General features: G+C 40.9%; 1 protein-coding gene across 3 annotated transcripts in view; it reads left to right on the forward strand.

Annotated features, from left to right (window-relative positions):
- The window catches only part of CDCA2 (cell division cycle associated 2), a 66,840-nt gene that overhangs the window by 18,943 nt on the left and 24,513 nt on the right, over positions 1–23,384 (forward strand). For 2 of the 3 annotated variants that reach the window (XM_070416612.1, XM_070416611.1), the window contains exons 8-11: positions 14,614–14,810; positions 16,791–16,875; positions 17,312–17,556; positions 18,006–18,044. In XM_070416612.1, the coding sequence (XP_070272713.1) occupies positions 14,614–14,810; positions 16,791–16,875; positions 17,312–17,556; positions 18,006–18,044 (566 nt within the window). The remainder of the gene's footprint in view (positions 1–14,613; positions 14,811–16,790; positions 16,876–17,311; positions 17,557–18,005; positions 18,045–23,384) is intronic. The other variant, XM_070416613.1, reaches the window with a different exon arrangement.

The following is a 23,384-nucleotide window of genomic DNA, read 5'->3' on the forward strand; positions in this document are numbered from 1 at the left end:
CTTTCTATGTCCCTGATTCATTATAATCACCAGTTCATTCTGTACATCAGATTATTTATTCACTTGATTCTTAGATTCACTTGTTGATAGATGCATGTTTGTTGTTCACAGTTTGTATCTTTACCTTTTTCTTCTTCCTCTTCTTAAAGGATACCTTTCAGTCTTTCGTGTAATACTGGTTTGGTGGTGATGAACTCCTTTAGCTTTTCCTTATCTGTGAAGCTCTTTATCTGACCTTCAATTCTGAATGATAGCTTTGCTGGATAAAGTAATCTTGGTTGTAGGTTCTTGGTATTCAGCACTTTGAATATTTCTTGCCATTCCCTTCTGGCCTGCAAAGTTTCTGTTGAGAAATCAGCTGACAGTCGTATGGGTATTCCCTTGTAGGTAATTGAGTCTCTTTCTCTTGCTGCTCTTTGTCTTTTGCTCTTGGCATTTTAATGATGATGTGTCTTGGTGTGGTCCTCTTTGGATTCCTTTTGTTTGGGGTTCTCTGCGCTTCTTGGACCTGTAAGTCCATTTCTTTCACCAGGTGGGGGAAGTTTTCTGCCATTATTTCTTCAAATAGGTTTTCAATATCTTGCTGTCTCTCATCTTCTGGCACCCCAATAATTCTGATATTATTCCGCTTGAAACTGTCCCAGAGGCTCCTTACACTATCTTCACACTTTCGGATTCTTTTTTCATTTTGCTTTTCCAGTTGGGTGTTTTTTGTCAAATCTTTGGTTTGATTCTTGTGCTCCTCTGGTCTGCTATTGGGTATAATATTCTTTATTTCAGTCCGTGTATGCTTACTTTCTAATTTCTTTATCGTAGCATCGAGGGTCTCATTAGTTTTCATGAGGCTCTGCTCAAGTTTATAGCAAGCCCTCAAAATTGCGATTTTTAGCTCCATATCCTCCATCTCTGTCATGTTTTTTTGTCTCCGCATCTTTTATGCTTTCTTGGTGCACCCCCTTGTGGTCTTTGTGCGCACTCTTGTTCTAGCCAAGCCTTAATTGTTGTAGTTAACACTAGAGGGATTTGACCACCAGGCCGACTGGCTGTAGGAATCAGCTGTGTGGAAAACTTCAGTCCTCTGGGGAGGCGCTAATCCAGCCTTTGCCTGAGGCGATCGGCAAATGGCTCTGCGCAGGGCTTGGGCGGGGCGGGATCAACAGGGCGCAGGGAGGGAGCAGCTATGCCTGCTCTCAGTCCGTCCCCATGGGCTCTGCCTCTCTGTCCCGGCAACCGCTGCAAACCTTGGAGGGACCGTAGCCAGACAGTCCCGCTTCTCCTGTTTGAGTCTGGGTCCCTAGAGACTCGCCCGGATCTGTAGCCCAGAGTCTGAGACTCCCTCCGGATTGAAAACGACAACCGCGCCCTCAGCCACTAGCCCGCTTTGCGCGCGCACCACCGTACCTTTAAATTTTCCACACTGCGCCTCTTCTGAGCCTCGTAATGCTGTTGTTTTTCCTTCTAGTTGAAGAGTCTCTCCTCAGCCAGCCTTCCTGTGGTTCTGGTTGATGTCCGTTCTGTCTTTTAGTTGTATTTTTGAAGTGGTTGTTTATGGCGGCAGTCTCCGGTGTTTACCTATGCCGCCATCTTCGATTCTCCCAATTTTTTTATTGTTGATAGTATTATAGATATCTCCCATTCCCCCCCTTTACTCCTCCCCTCCCAGTCCCTACCTCTCCTCCCCCACCCCCACCCCCGGGGTCTTCACTATCCTATTGCCTGGTCCATGGGCTATGCATATCCTATATAATAAAGAGCTAATATGCCAGTTAGACCGGATGGCGGAATGACCTTCTGGAAGGACCAGTGGGTGTTGGGGTCAGCGAGCCTGCGCCACCAGGCTTCTGGTTGAGCGGTGCTCCCCACCTTCGCTCAGCCAGAAGCGCTAAGAATGTCCGACTGCCGGCTTAGGCCGCCCCAGCCTAAGCTGGCAGTTGGACATCCCCTGAGGGCTCCTGGACTGCGAGAGGGTGCAGGCTGGGCTGAGGGACCCCCCTCCCCCAAGTGTATGAATTTCGTGCACCGGGCCTCTAGTAAGTATAAAAGTTCTTTGGTTTATCCCTTCTTCATCCCCCACCCCCCCCCGCCCCGCCCCACACACACACACACACACACACATCGAGGTATGTCAGTTTGTTCCATGTCTCCAGCTTCAAGTCTTATTTTGTTGGTCAGTTCATTAGATTCCACAAATAAGTGAGATCATGTGATATTTCTTTCTCAGATGAACTTATTTCACTTACATAATAGTCTCCATGTCCATCCATGCTGTCCCAAAGGGTAAGAGATCCTTCTTTTTTACAGCTGCATTGTATTCCATTGTGTAAATGTCCACAGCTGGTTTATTCATTCATCTATTGATGGGCACTTGGGCTGTTTCTAAATCTTAGCTATTATAAACAATGCTGCTATGAACATAGGGGTGCATATATTCTTTCTGATTGGTGTTTTGGGGTTTTTGGGTTATATTCCAAGAAGTGCAATCTCTGGGTCAAACAGAAGTTCCATTTTTAAGTTTTTGAGGAAATTCCCTACTATTTTTCATAGTGGCTGCACCATCTGCATTCCCACCAGCAGTGAACTAGTGTTCTTTTCTCCATGTCCTCACCAGCATTTGTTGTTACTGATTTTTTTATTATAGCCATTTTGACCAGGTGTGAGGTGATATCTCATTGTGGTTTTAATTTGCATGTGTCTGTTAATTAGTGACTTTGAGCATCTTTTCATATGTTGCTTGGCCATTTGTATGTCTTTGGAGAAATGTCTATTCAGGTCCTCTGCCCGTTTTTTAATGGGATTGTTTGTCTTCTTTTTTGGGGGGTTGTATGAGTACTTCATGTGTTTAGGATATTGACCCCTTATTAGATGTATCTTTGGCAAATATGTTCTCCCATACGATGGGTTCCCTTTTCATTTTTATTTTCTTTTGCTGTGCAGAAGCTTTTTATTTTGGTGTAGTCCCATTTGTTTATTTTTTCCTTTGTTTCTCTTGCCCTAGGAGATGTATTGGCAAAAATTCTGTTATGTGAGATGTCTGAGATTTTACTGCCTGTTTTTTTTTCTAATATTTTTATGGTTTCATGCCTTACATTTAAGTCTTTTACCCATTTTGGTTTTGGAATTAGGGTAATACTGGCTTTATAAAAAGAGCTTGGAAGTATTCAAGCTTGAATTTTTTGGAATAGTTTGAGGAGGATAGGTATTAGTTATTCATTGAATGTTTGGTAAAATTCTCCTGTAAATCCATCCGGGCCAGGACTTTTGTTTGTTGCGAGTTTTTTTTTTTAAATATATTTTATTGATTTTTTTACAGAGAGGAAGGGAGAGAGATAGAGAGTTAGAAACATCGATCAGCTGCCTCCTGCACACCTCCTACTGGGGATGTGCCCGCAATCCAGGTACATGCCCCTGACCGGAATCGAACCTGGGACCTTTTAGTCTGCAGGCCGACACTCTATCCACTGAGCCAAACCGGTTCCGGCTGTTGCGAGTTTTTTAATGACTGCTTCAATTTCATCAGTTGTTATTGGCCTACTCAGATTTTCTGATTCTTCCCGGTTGAGTTTTGGAAGATTGTATGTTTCTAGGAATTTGTCCATTTTGCCCAGGTTGTCCCGTTTGTTGGCATATAGTTGTTCATAGTATTTGCTTACAATCTTTTGTATTTCTGTGGTGTCTGTTTTTATATTGCCTCTCTCATTTCTGATTTTATTTTGTTTCTTGATTTTATTTTGATTCTTGATGAGTCTGGATTCATCAATCCTGTTTATCTTTTCAAAGAACCAGCACTTGGATTCATTGATCTTTTGTATTGTTCTTTTTAGTTTCTATATCATTTCTTCTCTGATCATTCTTCTGCTTCCTCTGGGCTTTTCTTGCTGTTGTCTTTCTAATTCATTTAGTTGTAGGGTTAGATAGCTTATTTGTGCTTTTTCTTATTTCTTGAGGTAGGTCTGTAATGCTATGAACTTCCCTCTTATGACTGGTTTCACTGTGTTCCATCGTATTGGTTGGTTGGTTGTTCATTTTCATTTGTTTCCAGGAAGTTTATTTTTTTAAAAATATATTTTATTGATTTTTTTTACAGAGAGGAAGGGAGAGGGATAGAGCGTTAGAAACATCAATGAGAGAGAAACATCAATCAGCTGCCTCCTACACACCCCCTACTGAGGATGTGCCCACAACCAAGGTATATGCCCTTGACCGGAATTGAACCTGGGACTCTTCAGTCCACAGGCCGACGCTCTATCCACTGAACCAAACCGGTTACGGCTCCAGGAAGTTTTTAATTTTTTGCTTGATCTCATTGGTAACCCATTCATTGTTTAGTAACATGCTCTTTGGTCTCTATGTATTTCTGTGTTTTTGAGTTGTTGTTTTTAATATAGTTGATTTCTAACTTCATGCCATTGTGATCTGAGAAGATGCTTGGTACTGTGTCAATCTTCTTGAATTTGTATAGTCTTGTTTTGTATCCTTACATGTAGTCTGTTTTTTGAGAATGTTCCATGTGTACTTGAGAAGAATGTATATCCTCTTGCTTTAGAATGAAATGTTCTGTAAATATCAGTTAGATCCATCTGATGTAGGGTGCCTCTGTTTCCTTGTTGATTTTTTTGTCTGGGAGATCTATCCAGTGATGTCAATGGGGTGTTAAAGTCCCCTACTATCACTGCATTGCTGTCCATCTCTCCCTTAAAGTCCATCAAGAAGTTGTTTTTTTAAAAAATATATTTTGGTGCTCCTATATTGGGTATGTTTGTGTTTACAAGGGTTATATTTTCTTGGTGAATCATTTCCTTTAATGTTATGTAGTTATGGCCTTTGTTTTGAAGTCTATTTTGTCTGATACGAGTACCTCAGCTTTTTTTCCTTTGCCATTTGCATGGAATATTTTTGTCCATCCCTTCACTCTTAGTCTGTATCTTTTGTTCTGAGGTGGGTCTCTTGTAGGCAGCATATATGTGGGTCATGTTTTCTTATCTGTTCAGTCAGCCTATGTCTTTTGACTGGAGCATTTAATCCACTTACATTTAAGGTTATTGTTGATAGGTATTTATTGCCATTTTTATTTTCTTTATGCCTAGATCCCTTCTCTCTCTCCTTTTCTTCTTAAAGCAGTCCTTTTTAAAAAAAAAAAAAATATTTCTTGCATTGCTGGTTTGGTGGTAAAGTACTTCTTAAACCAATTTTTTGTTTCAAAAGCTTTTTATTTCACCTTCAATTTTGCTGGATACAGTATTCTTAGATTTAGGCCCTTGCTTTTCATTACTTTGAATACTTCATATCACCCCCTTCTATTGAGAAGTAAGCTGACATTCTAATGGGAACTCCTTTGTAGGTAATTTTCTGTCTCTCTCTTGCTGTCTATAAGATTCTTTCTTTGTCTTTAACATTTGCCATTTTAATTACAATGTGTCTAGGTGTGGGTCTCTTTGGCTTCATCTTGATTGGGACTCTGTGCCTCCTGAACTTTTCCCTTTACCAGGTTGGGGAAATTTTCTGTCATTATTTCTTGAAACATGTTCTCTGTTCTTTGCTCATCTTCTCCCCCTTCTGGTATTCCTGTAATAGATATTCCTCTAATTTGGTATTTATTTCTACCTTGTCTTCCAAATTACTGATTGGATCTTTGGCTTCATCCAATCTTCTTTTAATTCCTTTCAGTATATCCATGATGCCAGATATGTTATTCTCCATTTCTGTCTGGTTCTGGTTTATAGTTTCTACTAGAGGCCCGGTGCACGAAATTTGTGAACTGGAGGGGGTGTGTGTCCCTCAGCCCAGCCTGCATCCTCTCCAATCTGGGACCCCTGTGGAATCGGGCCTAAACCGGCAGTTGGACATCCCTCTCACAATCCGGGACTGCTGGCTCCCAACTGCTCGCCTGCCTGCCTGCCTGCCTGAATGCCCCTAATCGCTTCTGCTTGCCAGTCTGATCACCCCCGAACCACTCCCCTGCCAGCCTGATCGATGCCTTACTGCTCCCCTGCCGGCCTGATTGCCCCCAACTGCCCTCTTCTGCTGGCCCGATCACCTCCAACTGCTCTCCCCTGCCGGCCTGGTCGCCCCCAGCTGCCCTCCCCTGCTGGCCCGGTTGTCCTTAACTGCCCTCCCCTGCTGGCCTGGTACCCCCCAACTGCCCTCTCCTGCAGCCCGGTCGCCCCTAACTGCCCTCCCCTGCAGGCCTGGTCACCCCCAACTGCCCTCCCCTGCAGGCCTGGTCGCCCACAACTGCCCTCCCCTGCCGGCCATCTTGTGGTGGCCATCTTGTGACCACACAGGGGCGGCCATCTCATGCGAGGGTGTGATGGTCCATTTGCATATTACCTCTTTATTATATAGGATTTCCTCTTTCATGCTGCTATAGTTCCCACCAAGTTCCTTGTAATTTGCACTAAGCTCCTTAAGCATCTTTATAACCATTATTTTGAACTCTCTGTTTGCTTGCCTAAATTTTTTTTAGTTCTTTTTCTGGAGATTCCTTCTTTTTCTTCATTTGGGGGTTGTTTCTTTGCCTTCCCATTTTATCTGTCTCTTTGTATTCGTTTCTATGTATTAGGTAGAACTGTTATGTGTCCCAGTCATTGTGGGATGGCCTCATGTAGAAAGTGTTTTAAGGGGTCCAATGGTGCAGTCTCTTTGTTGTCCTGAGACGGATGCTCTAGGAATGCCCCTTTGTGTGCATTATTTTGGGCTCTCCTGTTATAATTGGGACTTATCTGTTGATGTCCCATTCATTGGAGGGATCTCCCCTCCGACTTGCTGACAGGCCCAACCCCAACCTTGTTGTGCCAGCAGTTATACCTGCTGACAGAACAGAACAAGACACAACAGGACCAAACCAAAAACACCATGAAAATTAAGGTATGCAAAGTAACAATTAACAGGAAAGACTAAGAAGGAAAAATAAGAGAAAGCAAAGAAAAAATAAAAAGAATACTAGAAGACATGTGGCCAAAGGCTTAGAGGGGATATAAAGAAAAAGGGAGAAAGAAGAAGGTAAAAAAAAATGGCTATATGGGAGCAAGGAGGAAGCTAAAAGAAGGAGTATAGGAGGCAAAAAGAAAAGGAAACAGAAAAGAAATGAAATAATAATGAATTTAAAATGTAGTAATAATGGATATATTAAGGTATAGATAGAAAAAGTAAAATGGAAAAAAAGGATAAAACATAAAATGAAAAATTAATAAGAAGAGACAAAAGGAGAACAGAATCAAAGAAAAGAGAAATTAGAGATATGCAAGAAAAAAAGAAGAAAGATAAAAGGGAAAAAGAAAAGCACAAAAAGCCACTCGTGCACACATACGCATACACACACACCAAAAAACAAAGCCACATACACTCAAAAATCTTTAGGTCCATTATTTGTGGAGCTTGCTGGATTTTGCTCTGATGTTGAATCTGGTCCCTTGGTGTGTCTATCCTGGACCTCCTGGGAGTTCTCTGGTGCAGCCCAATGTGATTCACTGTCCCTTTCTGGCCCTGGGCAACCTGTCCGATAGGTTGAAGCCACTGGTAGTCCAGCGGGCGGGAACTCCTTAGCTCAGAGGCTGGTCTGCCTCGAGTCTTATGCCTTGATTGTCCCTGTTCTGAGCTGTTCACCCTTTCCCCACACAGCTGGGCTCTGTGGGAGTATCCTGATCTTGGCTGGGATAGTTTGATCATCTTGTGTTGGGGGTAGTGCCAGTAGCTTGTAGGAGAGGTGGCTGAGTCCTTCTTCTAATGCCTCATCAGCTCTTCCTGGTTTGCTGGCACCTCCTCTCTGCCACCTGGATGGGAACACATTTTCTGCCCCTTGCCTCAGGTCACTGCAGGTTGGGTCAGAAGCAGCTGTTTTGCTGGGAAAGGGAACCTCCCCTGTGTTCCAGGTGGACAGGGCTGATCTCCTTCCTGGACCTACTGTCCAGCCCCCTTTCTGCTCACCAGCACAAATTCCTCCAAGAAATAGACAGCTCTCCTAGATCCAATGTTGGGTGTGTCCTTCAGACCCCTCCAGTGTAGGCTGGCCCTAAGCTCTACTGCATGGCCCTTCTCGGGTCATGGCCCTTCTCGGGTCACGGATGAGGAGGAGCTTCCCAGGCTGCACTGTGGTGGGGTGCTAGCACTACTCTATCCAGGGACTTCAGCCCCAGGCTTCCACTGCTGCACCCACTCCACAGTCTCCACAGCCAGTGCCCTCAGGGCCTCTTCTCAGTCCCAGCACTCCCTTCTCACCTACAGATCTGCAGCCTCTTCATTCTCCTTAGGACTCAGCGGTTCTCAACCTGTGGGTCGTGACCCCTTTGGCAGTCGAACGACCCTTTCACAGGGGTCGCCTAAGACCGTCCTGCATATCAGATATTTACATTACGATTCATAACAGTAGCAACATTACAGTTATGAAGTAGCAACGAAAATAATTTTATGGTTGGGTCACAACTTGAGGAACTGTATTTAAAGGGCCAGAAGGTCGAGAACCACTGCCTTAGGTCCTCAGTTCTAATAGGTCCAAGTCAGGGGCGGCTTCACCCACCTTCCAGCCTTCAGCACAGTTCTGTCCCCTAGCCCTGATGGTGGAGCCGAGCAGCTGGACTCTTGGGTGGTGATGTCAGCACAGTAGAGGTGGCGGTGGGTGAATGCACAGCAGGGGCGAGAGTCCTGCAGGGTTAGTGGCAGTCGCACAGTGGTGGCATAGAGTCCAGATTGTGTAGCTGTCAGGTGCTCGAGGTCTGGCTGGTTGTATGCCAGGAGCGCTGATGTCCACCAGTTTCCATTGCAGGTCCAGGGGTCCTACCGTTGTCCGCTGTATGCACGCAGAGTCTGGGTTGTGACCTCACCTGGGTCCTGGGCAGGGTGCACGTGCATTCAGGCCCAGGATGCTGTGAGTGTGGGTGATGGCGATCCTTGGTGCCTAGCCACTGCCGCTTCCCGCAGCCTCACAAGGGGGACTTTGGAAACCCTTCAAGATGGAGCTCTTTCCAAGCTGGAGCTGTGCCCAGGGAGTGGCTGTGGCAATATCAGAGGCTCCTTGTGGTGGTAATGCAGGGAGTGCTGTAGGTTTCCTCTGAAGGCGCGCTGGGCCTCGCCGCTGTCCGCTTAGTCTGGGGTGGGGTACTTGGGTTCCGCCTGGGTGGGGGCCAGACTGGGCGCCTAGCTGGTGCCGCTCCCTGCAGCCGCCTTTCAAGGAGAACCTTGGAAACCCTTCAAGGTGGCATGGTCTCCACGCCGAAGTCGCGTCTGGGAGTGGCTGTGATGGTAGCAGGGGCTCCTTGAAGGAGAGCCCAAACAGCCCGCCCTTGAGACTCCCTGCGCGCTCCCCCACACCCACAACCACACCCACCCACCCACACATGCGAGCACACACCGGCACACTCACCCTTACTCACACTCTCTCTCACTTAGGTCATGCCGGCCACCATGTTGAAATCTCCTCTTGTTACCTTTTAAACTATACTTTATTGCATCTTTTTTATAACTTTACTCTAGGGATTGCGACATACATCCTTAACTTTCCACAACATCCTTGGAGTTAATACACAATTTGATGAAATATAGAAATTTTGCAAACTGCATAGATCTATTTTCTGTGTACCTGCTCATGTTTTTTTTTATGGTCCTTTACACTGTTGATGTCATTTGTATTACATTTCTATTCATTTTAAACCCCACAAGATATTTTTTTTTCCTTCAAGCAATCGTGTATTTGGGGGGGAAATAGTCTTTTATAGTTAGCCACCCGGACACAATTTCTGGTACTCTTCATTCCTTCCTGAACTTCTAAGTTTCCTTCTAATACTGTTTCCCTTCAGCCTGAAAAAGAACTTTCTTTAGCATTTTTTATAGCACACATCTGCTCTAACTTCTTTTTTTAAAAAATTAATTAATTAACTAATTAATTAATTTTTATTAAATCTTTATTGTTCAGATTACATTTGTTCCTTCCCCCCCCCCATAACTCCCCTCCTCCCAGTTCCCACCCCACCCTCCGCCCTCACTCCCCACCCACTGTCCTCATCCTGCTCTAACTTCTTAATTTTAATCATATGATGGATGGGTGAGACATAGAGCTGGGTTATATGTGCTTGTTAACTTGGTGAAATAAGATGCTGTTGCCTTCAGCATTTCATACCAATATTCTTGCTTTACTCTCATAGGACTTTGTCTTAGGATAAAATGTAAGAGGTGTGGGTGGTCATTAAAAACCGTCATCATACCAGATATCTCCCTGTACAACAGGAGCCAACATATCCCATTTTAACACCTCACTAGGCCCTAAACAGAAATATTGTACAAGACAGAGAAAGAAATCAACCACAGATGTGGGGCCTCGATTAAAAGAGCTTACTGCTGATGGCAGTGTTTTAAACTGGTTATTTGGTGGCACCCAAGAGGTTATTATATTTCAGACAATACAGCTTTAGGAAGAGTAAAGAGATCTTGTAAAGTGAGTTAAAATATACTTAGTTCAGGGAGAGGTCGAAGAGGAGAGAGCCCTCAAGATACCTCCATTATCTCCCTTGCCCTTTTTACCTTGTCCTTTTTACCCCTCTAGCCAGAAGTCCAGCCTGCCTACTCTGTTCCTCACAGATAGATCTGTGCAAGTTAAATCACAGGCCATTTTCCATAAAAGGAGTTGACCAGTGGTCTACCAGTTTGATTTGCACAAAGCACACTGGGGCTAGAAAAAAAGACCCTGGCCAGCAGGTAGCTCAGTTGGTTAGAGTGTGGTCCCAGTACGTCAAGGTAGTGGGTTTGATGGGTCAGGGTACATACAAGAAACAGCCAATGAATGCATACATAAGTGGAACAACGAAGTAATGTTTCTCTCTCTCTAAAAAATCAATCAATAAAAATTTTGTTTAAAAAAAAAAATGAAGTGGCTTTTGGTTCCGTAATCAGCTCCTTGACCAAGAATGCCTCGATCTTTGGTGTGGATAGATGAAGGACCACTGTGTGCAGATTATCTTCTGACTACATTCAACCAAATGCCAGAATCCAAGGCAGAGGGAGGTTTTTATAAAGTACAAAGCAAATGAAAGCAGCCTCACTGCTTTCTGTAGACAAGAGGTAATTCTACATTGTGACTCTAGTGCAGCAAGAAGTTATAACAAAGGAAAATGAGGGGTGATGAGACAGATGCACCTTACAGTATTTTGGGGGTAAAACCATTCATTTGGTTGCAGCATTGGTTAGGTGATGTCAGCTTCTAATACATCTGAAGACATCAGTCAGAGTCACATATATTGGCAACATAAAAGCCAGGAAGCCATGTAAAAATAGAAAGAATGATAAAGTTGTGAGACCTCAGGATTCATCCAGTTGAGCAAACCAGAACTATATGAACAAGTGTCAGTTCCACAATCTAGCTCCTGAGTGGAAGAGCTGGGTAGCTCATAAATTCCTTTCTTTTTGATGTGCTTTGACCCTTAATCTATTTTTACCCTCTGGCCACTGGCTTTGGTAAGACCCATTACAATTATATGGTGTTTTAGCACTTCCAGTTAAGTGTTCAGAGCCAATGATTTACTTAGTCCTAAATAATAATATCTTCATGTAGAATTGTTTATTCAGAAACCAGTGATGCTCACCAGTCCATGGGTGAAGCAATCCTATATAATAAAAGCGTAGTATGCAAATTATCCCCTTGACTGGGAGTTCATCCGGGAGTTTGACCAGGGGGTGGGGCTGGCTGGGGGAAGGGAGGGAGGCCCCAGTGGTGGCAGGTGGCCGGGGGGGAAAGGAGGGTACCTGGCTGGCAGCTGCTAGGGACCCTACCACTGCATGAATTTTGTGCACTGGGCCTCTAGTATTTGAATTAATGGTCTATGTAGTATCCACAGATAAAGATAAAATGATAGATTTTTTAAAATGTAGTGAATCAGTATCTGCCCACTGAGACATTTAACTTCTTGATATTGTCGACACAAGGAACATCCAAACCATTTAAGTTTAGGAATCTCCTTATTCATGTTGCTGTATAAGCTCTATCGGAAGAATATGCCTGTCTTCCTACCGGTCAGCTTCTAGCACAGTGCCTCTGGAGCCTTCAACAGTGCATCTGTGGTTAACATTCCCCTTCCTTTTGCTCCTGTGACAATGATGTCCTCTGTTGTTTTTTTCACTCATGACTAATTGGGTTTTTCCCCCCAGTTTAATTCCATTTTCTTTATTTCATAAAAATTTGGTTTTAGATCACCAGGTTATTATAAAAGGATATAAGTCAGGAACAGCATACGGAGAAGGGCTTGGAGCTTCCATGACCTCTCCAAGTGCTCCACTCTTTCTCAGTCTCCACTGTTCACCAACCCAAAGCTCCTCATCCCATTCTTTCTTGATCCAGCTCCAAACAGAACTTTGTAACCAATAGCCTTCTCATTGCTATCCCAGATGTCATTCTCAATATACTCCTTTCCTTGAGGTCTCACAGGCATTACAGGCAGAGCTGGCCTGCCCTCCCGTGAGAAGTGGTTCCTTCATTGGGCATTAAGACATCATCCTCTCGTGTTTTCCACTATTTTGCGGATCATTTCTTTATGTATTTTTCTTGTTTCTCCTCTTTCATTTAAATGCCAGTGCTTGGATTTTTTTCTCTCTAAACTCACTCCTTAGGTGATTGCAGACATTCTCATAACATTAAATGCATTTAGGCTGCTCCTTCAAAATTTAACTATCTGTCCTTGGTCTCTTCCCATAACACTAAAGTTAAGTGCCCAACTGCCTTACCTGATCTCTACATGGATGTCTAATAAACATCTCAGACTTAATGTACTTAAATAGGTCTTGATTGTTTTTTCTTCCTCCAGCCTGCTCATCTCTATTTTCTTCATCTCAGTAAACAATACTACCATTCACCCAATTGCTTGTGCCAAAAACTTTGACATTTCCCTTTTTCAAGTTCAACTTCCAGCCCCACTAACAAATGCTGTTTGACCTTCAACATATTTGTAATGTCTAGCCACTTCTCACCTCCTAACTGCTATTATTTCATATCAAGCTACCATCTCCTCTTGCCTGGAAATCTTAATTTCCTTGTTTCTATCATCGTCCCATCCTTTTCTTAGAGTCTTCTACACAGTAGCCAGGGTGCTCCTTTTAAAATGCAAGCCACACTAAGTCATTCCCATTTCTTAAAATCTTTAATTGGCTTCCCAACATACTTAGAATAGTTTCTAGTATCCTTTCTCTTAAAACTTACCTGACCTAGTCCTTAGCTTCACTCTGAGCTTATTTCTTAGCTCTTCTTGTTCACTCTGTTCCAGTCATACTGGGCTTGCCCCTCCCTGTAATGTGCCAAATACATTCCTATCTCAGGTCTTTGCACTTGGCTTTGAGCATGTATTGCTTCTCCCTAGGTCTGTGCAGGGCTCACTTTCACTTTATTCACATGCCTGCCCAGGAAGCTGTCCCTGAACACCCCAAAACAGCAACACCCTCCTCCCACCTTATCACACCCTATCCCATATCTCAACATTATTTTCCTTAATGCATGTGTTACTACTTATTATATATACTCTTTAACTTTTTCCTTTGAGGTAACTATAGAGTCACATGCACTTACAAGAAATAATCTAAAGATATACATTCTCATAACATTAAATGCGTTTAGGCTGCTCTTTCAAAATTTAACTGTCCTTGGCCTCTTCCCAGAACACTAAAGTTAAGTGCCCAACTGCCTTACCTGATCTCCACATGGATGCCTCTTACCCTTACCCTCCCTTACCCTCCCTCCCCCCCAGAAGCACATCTACATAGCTGTGATGCAATGGCACAAACAAGAAATTGACACTGATACAATTCACTGATTTTTTTTTCAGATTTCACCAGTTTTACATGCATTCCTTTGTATGTATATTCAGTTCCATGTAATTTTGTCATGTGTAGACTCATGACCATACTACAGTCAGTATATAAAACAGATTAATCACAGGGATCCCTCATGTTACACTTTATAGGCATGGCTACCTGCTTCCTTCCACCCCTCTGTTATTGTATTTTATTTTTGTCCGTTTGACCTTTGAAGGTATGGGGGCATTGTATGTTTTGTTCTTCACTGCCTCTAGAGTGTCTGTCCTATCAGAAATGCATAATACGTATTTGTTAAATGTTGATCATAAGGCAGTGCTTTCTTGTGAGAAAGAATTTGCAGTGGTGAGCTTTGCTTTGTTTGAGGGCACATATAGTATGTTAGTTGTTTTTACTTTATAATCTTTCTCCTCAGCATTCCGTCCTCTCCCTCCTACCAGACTTACATGCTGAAATGCCTCTGGCTTCAGCAGTAAAATTGTCTATTATTCATGGTTTAGCTCAGGTTAGTTTTATGGTACAGGACATAGGTGTCATGAGTAGAGGCACTAACAGTTAATAGCTGGTTCGTGGATACCTGCTTAGATTTCCATGGGAGCCAAAACTCCTTATTACCTTTACCCTCAATAGTTAGATTGGAATTAAAAGCTGTGACTAGTGCCACTTCTCTGTCTTCTTTTTCTGTTTTCAAATGATATCCCAGATATTAATCCCTAAGCAGGATCTATTGGAGTTAAATTTTTTCATAGCATGCAAAATGCATATTTTTGGTGTAGAACAAAAAGGACCCAGGTATCTTCCACCTCTCATGCTTACATGTTTACTTTGAAGGAATCAAGGTTGCTGACCGAATGGAGGACCAAGGATCAGGTGATGCTGTTTCACTTGACAAATTAACAGGCACAGCTCCCGAAGTGGGGCCACTGGTTACTCCACTGTGCAAGAGGGACATCCCGCCCTCCGAGACTTCTGCACTCCGTTCTGTGCTGAAGAAACCTTCTGTGAAGCTGTGTGTAGAAAGCCTGCAGGTGAGTGTAGAGCTGCATTTCCTAAAGCAAATGGAATGAAAAGTCATTTAGGTCAAAGCAATACCTCTGAAATGCTAACTGTTATACTGGTTGAAGGGAAAGGTCTTGCCCTGTTTACCCCCCTCCTTTTAATCACTTAGAGCACTGGGCAGTTTATTTGTTTTTGTTCTTAAAAGGACTCATATGGAATATAGCATATAGAATTTAATATAGGTAGACTGTATTTTATAAGAGTTTCATAGTTCTTAATGTGGGAGTTTATTATTTCCATCCAAACTATTTGGTCTTAGAGATACCTCTTTTACAGGCATGCACCTTTCTCAGCCCAGTATGCGCGAGAAAAGAATAGGTTGAAGGGAACTAGCTGGCATTTATTGAGTACTTTCTAGACTTCTGGCATGTATCATGTACATGTAACCTCAGTCCTCTAAGAAAAGTTTTAGCCCCATTTTACATAAACTGAGGCTTGAGGTTAAATGAACCCAGATGAACGTGCTGTTGGCATCCATGATGGACTGTCCGTGCTGTGAGAGGATGAGAGGATTGGTCTGGAGTCAAAGTGTCTCATGTCAAATCCAGACTCGGGGGTTTCAGAGCTGGGTAAATTACTTAGCCTTTTTGTACTCAGGTGTTTTACCTATAAAAAGGATAATATTAGAAACTACCTTACAGGATAAACTGAGCATTAAGTGGGATAATAATGTAAAATTAGCACTAGTGCCTGGCAAATGAGAGGTACAGTTTTGTGTTATTTTTCCAACCTGTAGGCATTTTAACATACAGTTATGTCTACAAACTGTTTCTATAGCTAAAATGAACTAGATTACCTTCTATCTACATGGATAGATGTTCAATAATCATTTAAAATGTTTTAACAATTTTCCTGGTTAAGAGCTGATTTAGGTCTCTGTATAGCACTGCTCATTCATATTTTGTTTGTTGTATCCTCAAAGAGACTTACTATCTTAATTGTTTGTATAACTTTTATTGGTTAACAGTGTTACATAGCAAACATCAAGCTGCCCAAAATTGGGAGGTTTCTACAGTTGAAGTTTTTTGCTAACTTTTATGGTTTTAGTGAAAAGTAAGTCTAAAAGTTAACATGAACTTTGTTTTATGAGTTCCCTTAATTCACAAATATTGATCTGGGCATTTTCCTGGTTAGAAAATGAAATGACTTAGGAGACAGTGGTCAAGGAGGCTTGTTTGGGGCAGGATCGTTTTTTAGAGGTGGTGCTGCTGTTGGAACGGGTGTGCTGGAGAAAAAGACTAGTTGCAGAGGACAAGGGCTGGTCGGGTTTGGGTGAGACTGGACAAGCAGATGGTGATTTGGATGACGATTACCCAGCCCCCAGCTCTGGCTCTCCTGCTCTGCTCCAGGGCCCTCCCTGTGCTTAGACTTGTCCCGTCTTGTTCTTTAGCATTCATACTGTCCTGTCCTCACCCACTTGCCTGCTCTATAATCTTCCTTTGGAAAAGCACATTGGGACAAATACTGTCCTCTTTCCTTATTTCTAACTCAAGAAGATACTAATGCAGATAGGAGATTTATACACTTACAGAAGGTGTGGATCCCATGTTTAAAAGACAGAATACCCTAGTATATCACTTACCATTCCTTCTTTTCCTGATTTAGTGCAATTCTTATACCTCAGGCCATTAAGTCTGCCTCATCTGATACACTGTCAAATCTGGTCACTCACAGTTTGCTTAACTTCGCTTGCCAGATCAAAAATGAAGGAATGAATTTAGTCCAAGTTACAGATTTCCATTCTTTGATTTTGGCCTAAAATACTATTTACTAAAGTTATATCTAGGCAACCTATTTTTTCTTTGTGGCTAATATTATGATGGGTTAGCCAGAACAATTACGAAAGTAAAGGTGGTCTGCAATACTATAGTTTCTACTCTTGGCAGCAAAAAATTCAGTTGTTATTTTGAATGACTGTGTGTATGTAAAACTGATGTTCATTTGTTTAGGAACACTGTGACAACCTCTGTGATAATGGGACTCATCCAAACTTAATCTCAACTCTTGCAAACTGTTTCAAAGAACAAAAAGCAGGTAAGAAATTTATGTTTATTTTGAAGCCCAAGGATATCATTGTCTGTTATAAAAAATCTGATAGAAGGTATGGTATTATGAAGGACCTGCTAATGCGCCTTGTTGCTTCTGAAATGATATGGAACTGAAGGACAGTTGGGAGAGATGGAATCTCTTTGGAGGGTCTAAGAATTGATCCATCCATTTCATCGATCCATTTTTGCTTGATGGTGAAACTTGATATTCCAATTTTGTAAAGTCCTAAGATATTCATGCAAAATTTACTTTAAAATCTATTTCTGTAATTTAATTAGAAATACTGCTTATCTTTTTCATTTTGAAATTTTTCTCTACAAATTGTTATACAAAGAATAACAGAATCTAAGATTATAGGATACACCTTTTAGATAAGAAAATAAACTTACTTTTTTAATACATTTCTATTTATTATTTATAGAAGGTCAAGAAAACTATAAGGTACCAGCCTCTATAAATATGAGGAAGAGGAAGAGAGTTACTTTTGGAGAGGACCTAAGCCCTGAAGTATTTGACGAATCTTTGCCAGCAAATACTCCATTGCGTAAAGGCGAAACACCTGTTCGTAAAAAGGATTTAAGTACTGTCAGTCCCTTGCCACTTGAGCAATCATCAGTTCCCTCGCAGTTGCCTCAACCAAATTTTGATGACAAAGGGGAAAATCTTGTAAGTGTGAAAAATGTGGAACAAAGTTGTTTATATTTTCATCAGGCCTCACCTATTTTGCATGAGCAGTAATTATGCTTTGAAATCATGAAATGGACTAAATGATGTGTCATAGTATAAATTAATATATTTTTCTAGGTAGGTTATTACCAGATTTTTCCTATTAAAGGCAGTACTTCTGTGACTCATTGTACATTGCATATTTAATAGAACCTAAGTACTATGGATTATATGATATTTTATGTGTCATTAAGAAAAAATGCTGAAAGTTAAACTGTGACACACCATCATCTGTATGATGTGCAGTGGTCCCCTACCCCCAAACTGTGGTTTCAGTAACCCATGGGCAACTACAGTCTGAAATGTTAAATGGAAAATTCCAGATTTCAACAATTCATAAGTTTAAATTGCATGCCATTCTGAGTACCTCATTTCATCTCATCACATAGGCATTGCATCATCTCTCATCATTACGGGAAGAGAGAGGGGTGAGTACAGTACAGTAAGATATTTTGAGAGAGACCACATTTATGTAACTTTTATTGCAGTGTATTATAGCTGTCATATTATTAGTTATTATTATTAATCTCTCACTATGCCTAATTTATAAATTAAACTTTAACATAGTATATATAGTGTTCAGTATTACCCTGTGGTTTCAGGCATCCAGTGGGGGTCTTTGAACCTATTCCTCTGTGGACAAGAGGGACTATTATACTCACATTTCAGAGGTGTTAAAATGTGAAAGAGCAACAGACTTAGAATTGGTATATTGTAAAGATAAGCTATTCTTCTCCTAAGGTGAATATTTACAGGTGGAATTACTGGACTAAAGAAAATGAATGTTTGCACAGCTGGCATGGCTCAGTGGTTGAGCGTCAACCTATGAACCAGGAGTTCATGGTTTGATTCCCAATCAGGGCACATGACCGGGTTGCGGGCTTGATCCCCAGTGTGGAAGTGCAGGAGGCAGCCAATCGATGATTATCTCTCATTGATGTTTCTATCTCTCCCTCTCCCTTTCTCTCTGAAACCAATAAAAATATTTTTTTTAAAACATGAATGTTTATGAACTTTTTGATGAATATTGATAAATTTCCATCAGAAAGTATGTACAAATTTGGATTCATTGCAAGATAAATACATACCTTTGTAAATCCTGAATATTAATTATACTTATGTAAAACAGCTTAATAGGAAAAAAAGTTGACTTGAAATTTTTAGTTTATTAGTGAGATTGTAACATTTTTCACATGTGTATAGGCACTTTGAATTTTTTCTCTGAGAACTGCCTATTAATCTTCCTTACCTATGTTTTTATTTTTAAAAATTTATTTTAACTTTATTGATTTTTTTTTTTTTTTAGAGGAAGGAAGGGACAGAGACAGAGAGAAACATTGATGTAAGAGATACGTTGATCCATTGCTTTCTTTTCACGCCTGACCAGGGATCCAACCTGCAGTCTTCTGGTGCATGGTGTGATGCTCCAACCAACTGAGCCACACCAGCCAGGGCTCCTTACCTATTTTTATATTGGGACTATCATTCATTCTTTCTCCTGCTATTAATACCTTGGTATATTTTGCTTTTACCTAGGAGTAGAGGGACCTAATTTTACTTCCATGAGAAACAACTAAAAAACTGGAGACAATACAGCTGGCATGGCTCAGTGGTTGAGCGTCAACTTATGAACCAGGAGTTCATGGTTCAGTGGTTCTCAGAAATTTAACATCAGGCAGCACAGGATGGTGATCTCTGAGAGGGGAGTAACAAAGGAGATGAGCTTATGAGAAGCCCAACTCCTGCCTGGACTGAATTTCTAAGCAGCATCATAGGGTGGGTTTGCCTCACTGGGACCTGGCTGTCTCATGACTTGAGAAGGTGGAGTTGGGGCCTGGGAAAGTGAAGGAAGCTGGAGTTCACAGGGCAAAGTAGCAGAGCCGAGAGAGTGGCGTAGAGAGCTCTGGAGATCTGCAAATGATCCCATTTGAGTCTTCTGCTCAGTGGTGGTCAACACATGCTGTGAGAAAACTGCTAGAGGCCAGGAAAGAACTACCCAAATGGCTGGAGCTCACACACACAGAGACAGGAACAGTGTTCCCACCAACCTGGGTAGAAACGTCTTGTAATTCAAGAGGGTTATGGCCACTCCAGAGAGTGGCACGTTATTAGTGGAGCAGAGTTAGACTAAAAATCAGACAACACTTAAAAGCACGCCATGAAAAGATCCAACATGTATCCAAGTACTTAACTGCATTGAATAACAAAGCTCAAGAATAACATGCAAAAAAATGGAACTAGACCACCAACTTAGATCCATACACAAAAATAAACTCAAAATGGATAAAGGACTCAAACGTAAGACAGGAAACCCTAAAAATCTTAGAAGAATCCATAGGCAGCAAAATATCAGACATGTAGCAATAGCTTTATGGATATATCTCCTAGGGCAATACAAACTAAGGAGAAAATAAACAAATGTGACTACATCAAAATAAAAAGCTGCACAGCAAAAGAAACCATCAACAAAACAACAAGAAAGCCCACTGCATGGGAGAACATACTTGCCAATGTTATATCCGATAAGGTTCTAATCTCCAAAATTTATAGGGAACTCATACATCTTAACAAACGGAAGATAAACAATCCAATAAAAAACTGGGCAAAGGACTTACATAGACACTTTTTGAAAGAGGACATACAGAAGGCCAAGAGACATGAAAACATGCTGAAAGTCACTAATCATCTGAGAGACGCAAATCAAAATGACAATGAGAAACCATCTCACACCTGTCAGAATGGTTATCATCAACAAATCAACAAAGGACAAGTGCTGAAGAGGATGTGGAGGAAAAGGAACCGTCGTGCACTGTTGGTGGGAGTGCAGACTGGTGTGGCCACTGTGGAGAACAGTATGGAATTGCCTCAAAAAATTAAAAATGGAACTCCCATTTGACCCAGTGATCCCACTTCTAGGACTATATTCCAAGAAATTAGAAACACCAATCAAAAGTGACATATGCACCCCTATGTTCATAGCAGCACAATTTACAATAGCTAAGATTTTTCTGTTCCTGCTGATCTCTCCTCTCCATTGGGGTGTCTGATTGCACACATATGCCACCTGAAGTTTTCCCAGCTCACAAGCTCACAAATTGCCTGCTCCTTGTTCAGTCTTTTTTTTTCTGTTTCATTGTGAATAATTTCTATGGCTATGTCTTCAATTTCACTAATCTTTTATTTATTTATTTATTTATTTTTAAAAATATATTTTTATTGATTTTTTTTACAGAGAGGAAGGGAGAGAGATAGAGTTAGAAACATCGATGAGAGAGAAACATTGATCAGCTGCAACCCAGGTACATGCCCTTGACCGGAATCGAACCTGGGACCTTTCAGTCCGCAGGCCGACACTCTATCCGACACTCTATCCACTGAGCCAAACCGGTTTCGGCAGTTTCACTAATCTTTTAAACAGCCCAAGTGCTCATCAGTAGATGAGTGGATTAGAAAACTGTGGTACATCTACACAATGGAGTACTACGCTGTAAAAAAGAAGGAACTCTTACCATTCGAAACAGCATGGATGGACATAGCGAGCATTATGTTAAGCAAAATAAGCCAGTCAGAGAAATATCACATGATCTCACTCATCTGTGGAATATAATGAACAACATAAACTGATGAACAAAAATAGATGGAGAGACAGAGAAGCATTGAACAGACCATCCAACTTCAGAGGGAAGGTAAGGGAGAGGTGAGGGGAGTAAGAGATCAACCAAAGGACTTGTATGCATGCATATAAGCATAACCAATGGACACTGACACTAGGGGGGTGAGGGCATGTGCTTGAGGTGGGGGTGGCCGGGGAGAGGTCAATGAGGGAAAAAAGAGACATATGTAAAACTTTAAGCAATAAAGAATTTTAACAAATTTAAAAAAAACGCAACAATGCTATGCAGTATCAAATGACATTAAATTCAAAGTGTCTGACATTCATTTACAAATTGATAGATATGTAGGAAAAGATGCTCCATAATGAGGAGAAAAGATTAGTGAAATTGAAGATATAGCCATAGAAATTATTCACACTGAAACAGAAAAAAAAAAAAAAACTGAACAAGGAGCAGGCAATCTGCGAGCTGGGAAAACTTTAGGTGGCATAATATGTGTGCAATTAGACACCCCAAAGGAGAGGAGAGATCAGCAGGAACAGAAAAATATATTTGAAAGATAATGGCTGGAAAACTTCCCAATGTGATAAAATGATAAACCTATAAAGTTCAACCAATTTTCAGCATGTGAAATATAAAGTACACCATGGCTTAAGATCAGCATAAATGGCCTAAAAAATAGTTTGGGAAAACAGACACATGACATAAAGAAGAACAAATGGAAAACATTGCAACGTGTGTACTCAGAAGAGGAAAAAAAAAATCCTGTCACCTAGAATCTATATCCAGTGAAACTTATCTTTCATCAATACAAAGGTGAATTACCTTTTGCCGATTTCTCAGTGGTTAGAGCATCATCCTGTGCACCAAAGGGTTGTGGGTTCAATTCCCAGTCAGGCCACATAACCAGTTAGGGTATTCGATCCTTCATTAGGGTGCAAGCATGAGGCAACTGATTGATCTTTCTCTTTCTCCCTTCCCTTTATCCCTCTCTCAAATGAATGAAAAACATCCTTGGGTGAGAATTTTAAAAAAGCAAAAAAAAGTAAAGGCTTTTTCAGACATGTGGAGGCTGTAATAATTTATTACTATAGCATGTTAGCATTGTAAGAAATATTCAAGGAGGTCACTTAGTCAAAAGGAAACCGGTTCCAGATGGAAATCTGCACTTATCAAAGCAGTGAAGAGCACTGAGAATGCTAAATATGTAGGCAACAGACTGTTGCCTCTTCTTAATCTCTAAAAGGTAATCATTCAGATTAAGAGTAACAACAGTCTATTGTTTGCTTTATAACCTATGTAAATAAAATATACAATAAAAATAACATGGCATAAAGACTGGAAGGAGTTCTTAGGCTATGCACAAAGTGGTGTAAGTTAAAGATGCATACTATAAATCATAAACTACTTTTAAAGGACAGCACAAATGTGTGGAATGCTGCTAAAGCAGTGCTTAGAAGAAATTTTTAAAAATTAAACCTGTAAAAAAAAAATTAAACCTGTATTTCAAAATAAGAGATGTCTCATTAATCTCAACTTTTTTTTTAAGAAATTAGAAAAAGAAAAATCGAAATGAGAAGAAAGGCAATGCAGAAATTAGTGGAATAGAAAATACAAACAATAGAGAAAAATTATAGCAATCAAAAGATAGTGCTTTAAAAAAAGAGTGTTAGTAAACTTCTAATCAGACTCTTCAGGGAAAAGAGAGACTACTCAAATTACCAGTGTAAGGAATGTGAGAGGTATTATAACTATATATGCTAACATATTAAAAGGATAATAACGGATATTCCGGACAACTTTATGCCAATAAATTCAACAACTAAGATAAACTAGACACATTTCTTGAAAAACACTGTATCAACTAAAGACATTTAAGTTATAGTTAAACCTCACAAAGAAAACTATGTCCAGATGATTTTACTAATGAATTCTATCAAACATATATGGAAAATATAGTACTAATTCTACATATACTCTTCCAAACACCTTCAGGAGGTGGAAATACTTCCCAATTCATTAATGTCAGCATTATGAGATACCATAATCAGACATTATAAGAAAAATATAGTCTGATATCTTCATAAACATAAGAATATATAAAAAGAATACATGATTAAATGAGATGTAACCTACGATAGAAGATGGTTTAAT

Source organism: Myotis yumanensis, unplaced genomic scaffold, assembly GCF_028538775.1.
Source record: "Myotis yumanensis isolate MYYU_CA2020_CCGP unplaced genomic scaffold, mMyoYum1.0.hap1 SCAF_5, whole genome shotgun sequence".
NCBI lineage: Eukaryota > Metazoa > Chordata > Mammalia > Chiroptera > Vespertilionidae > Myotis > Myotis yumanensis.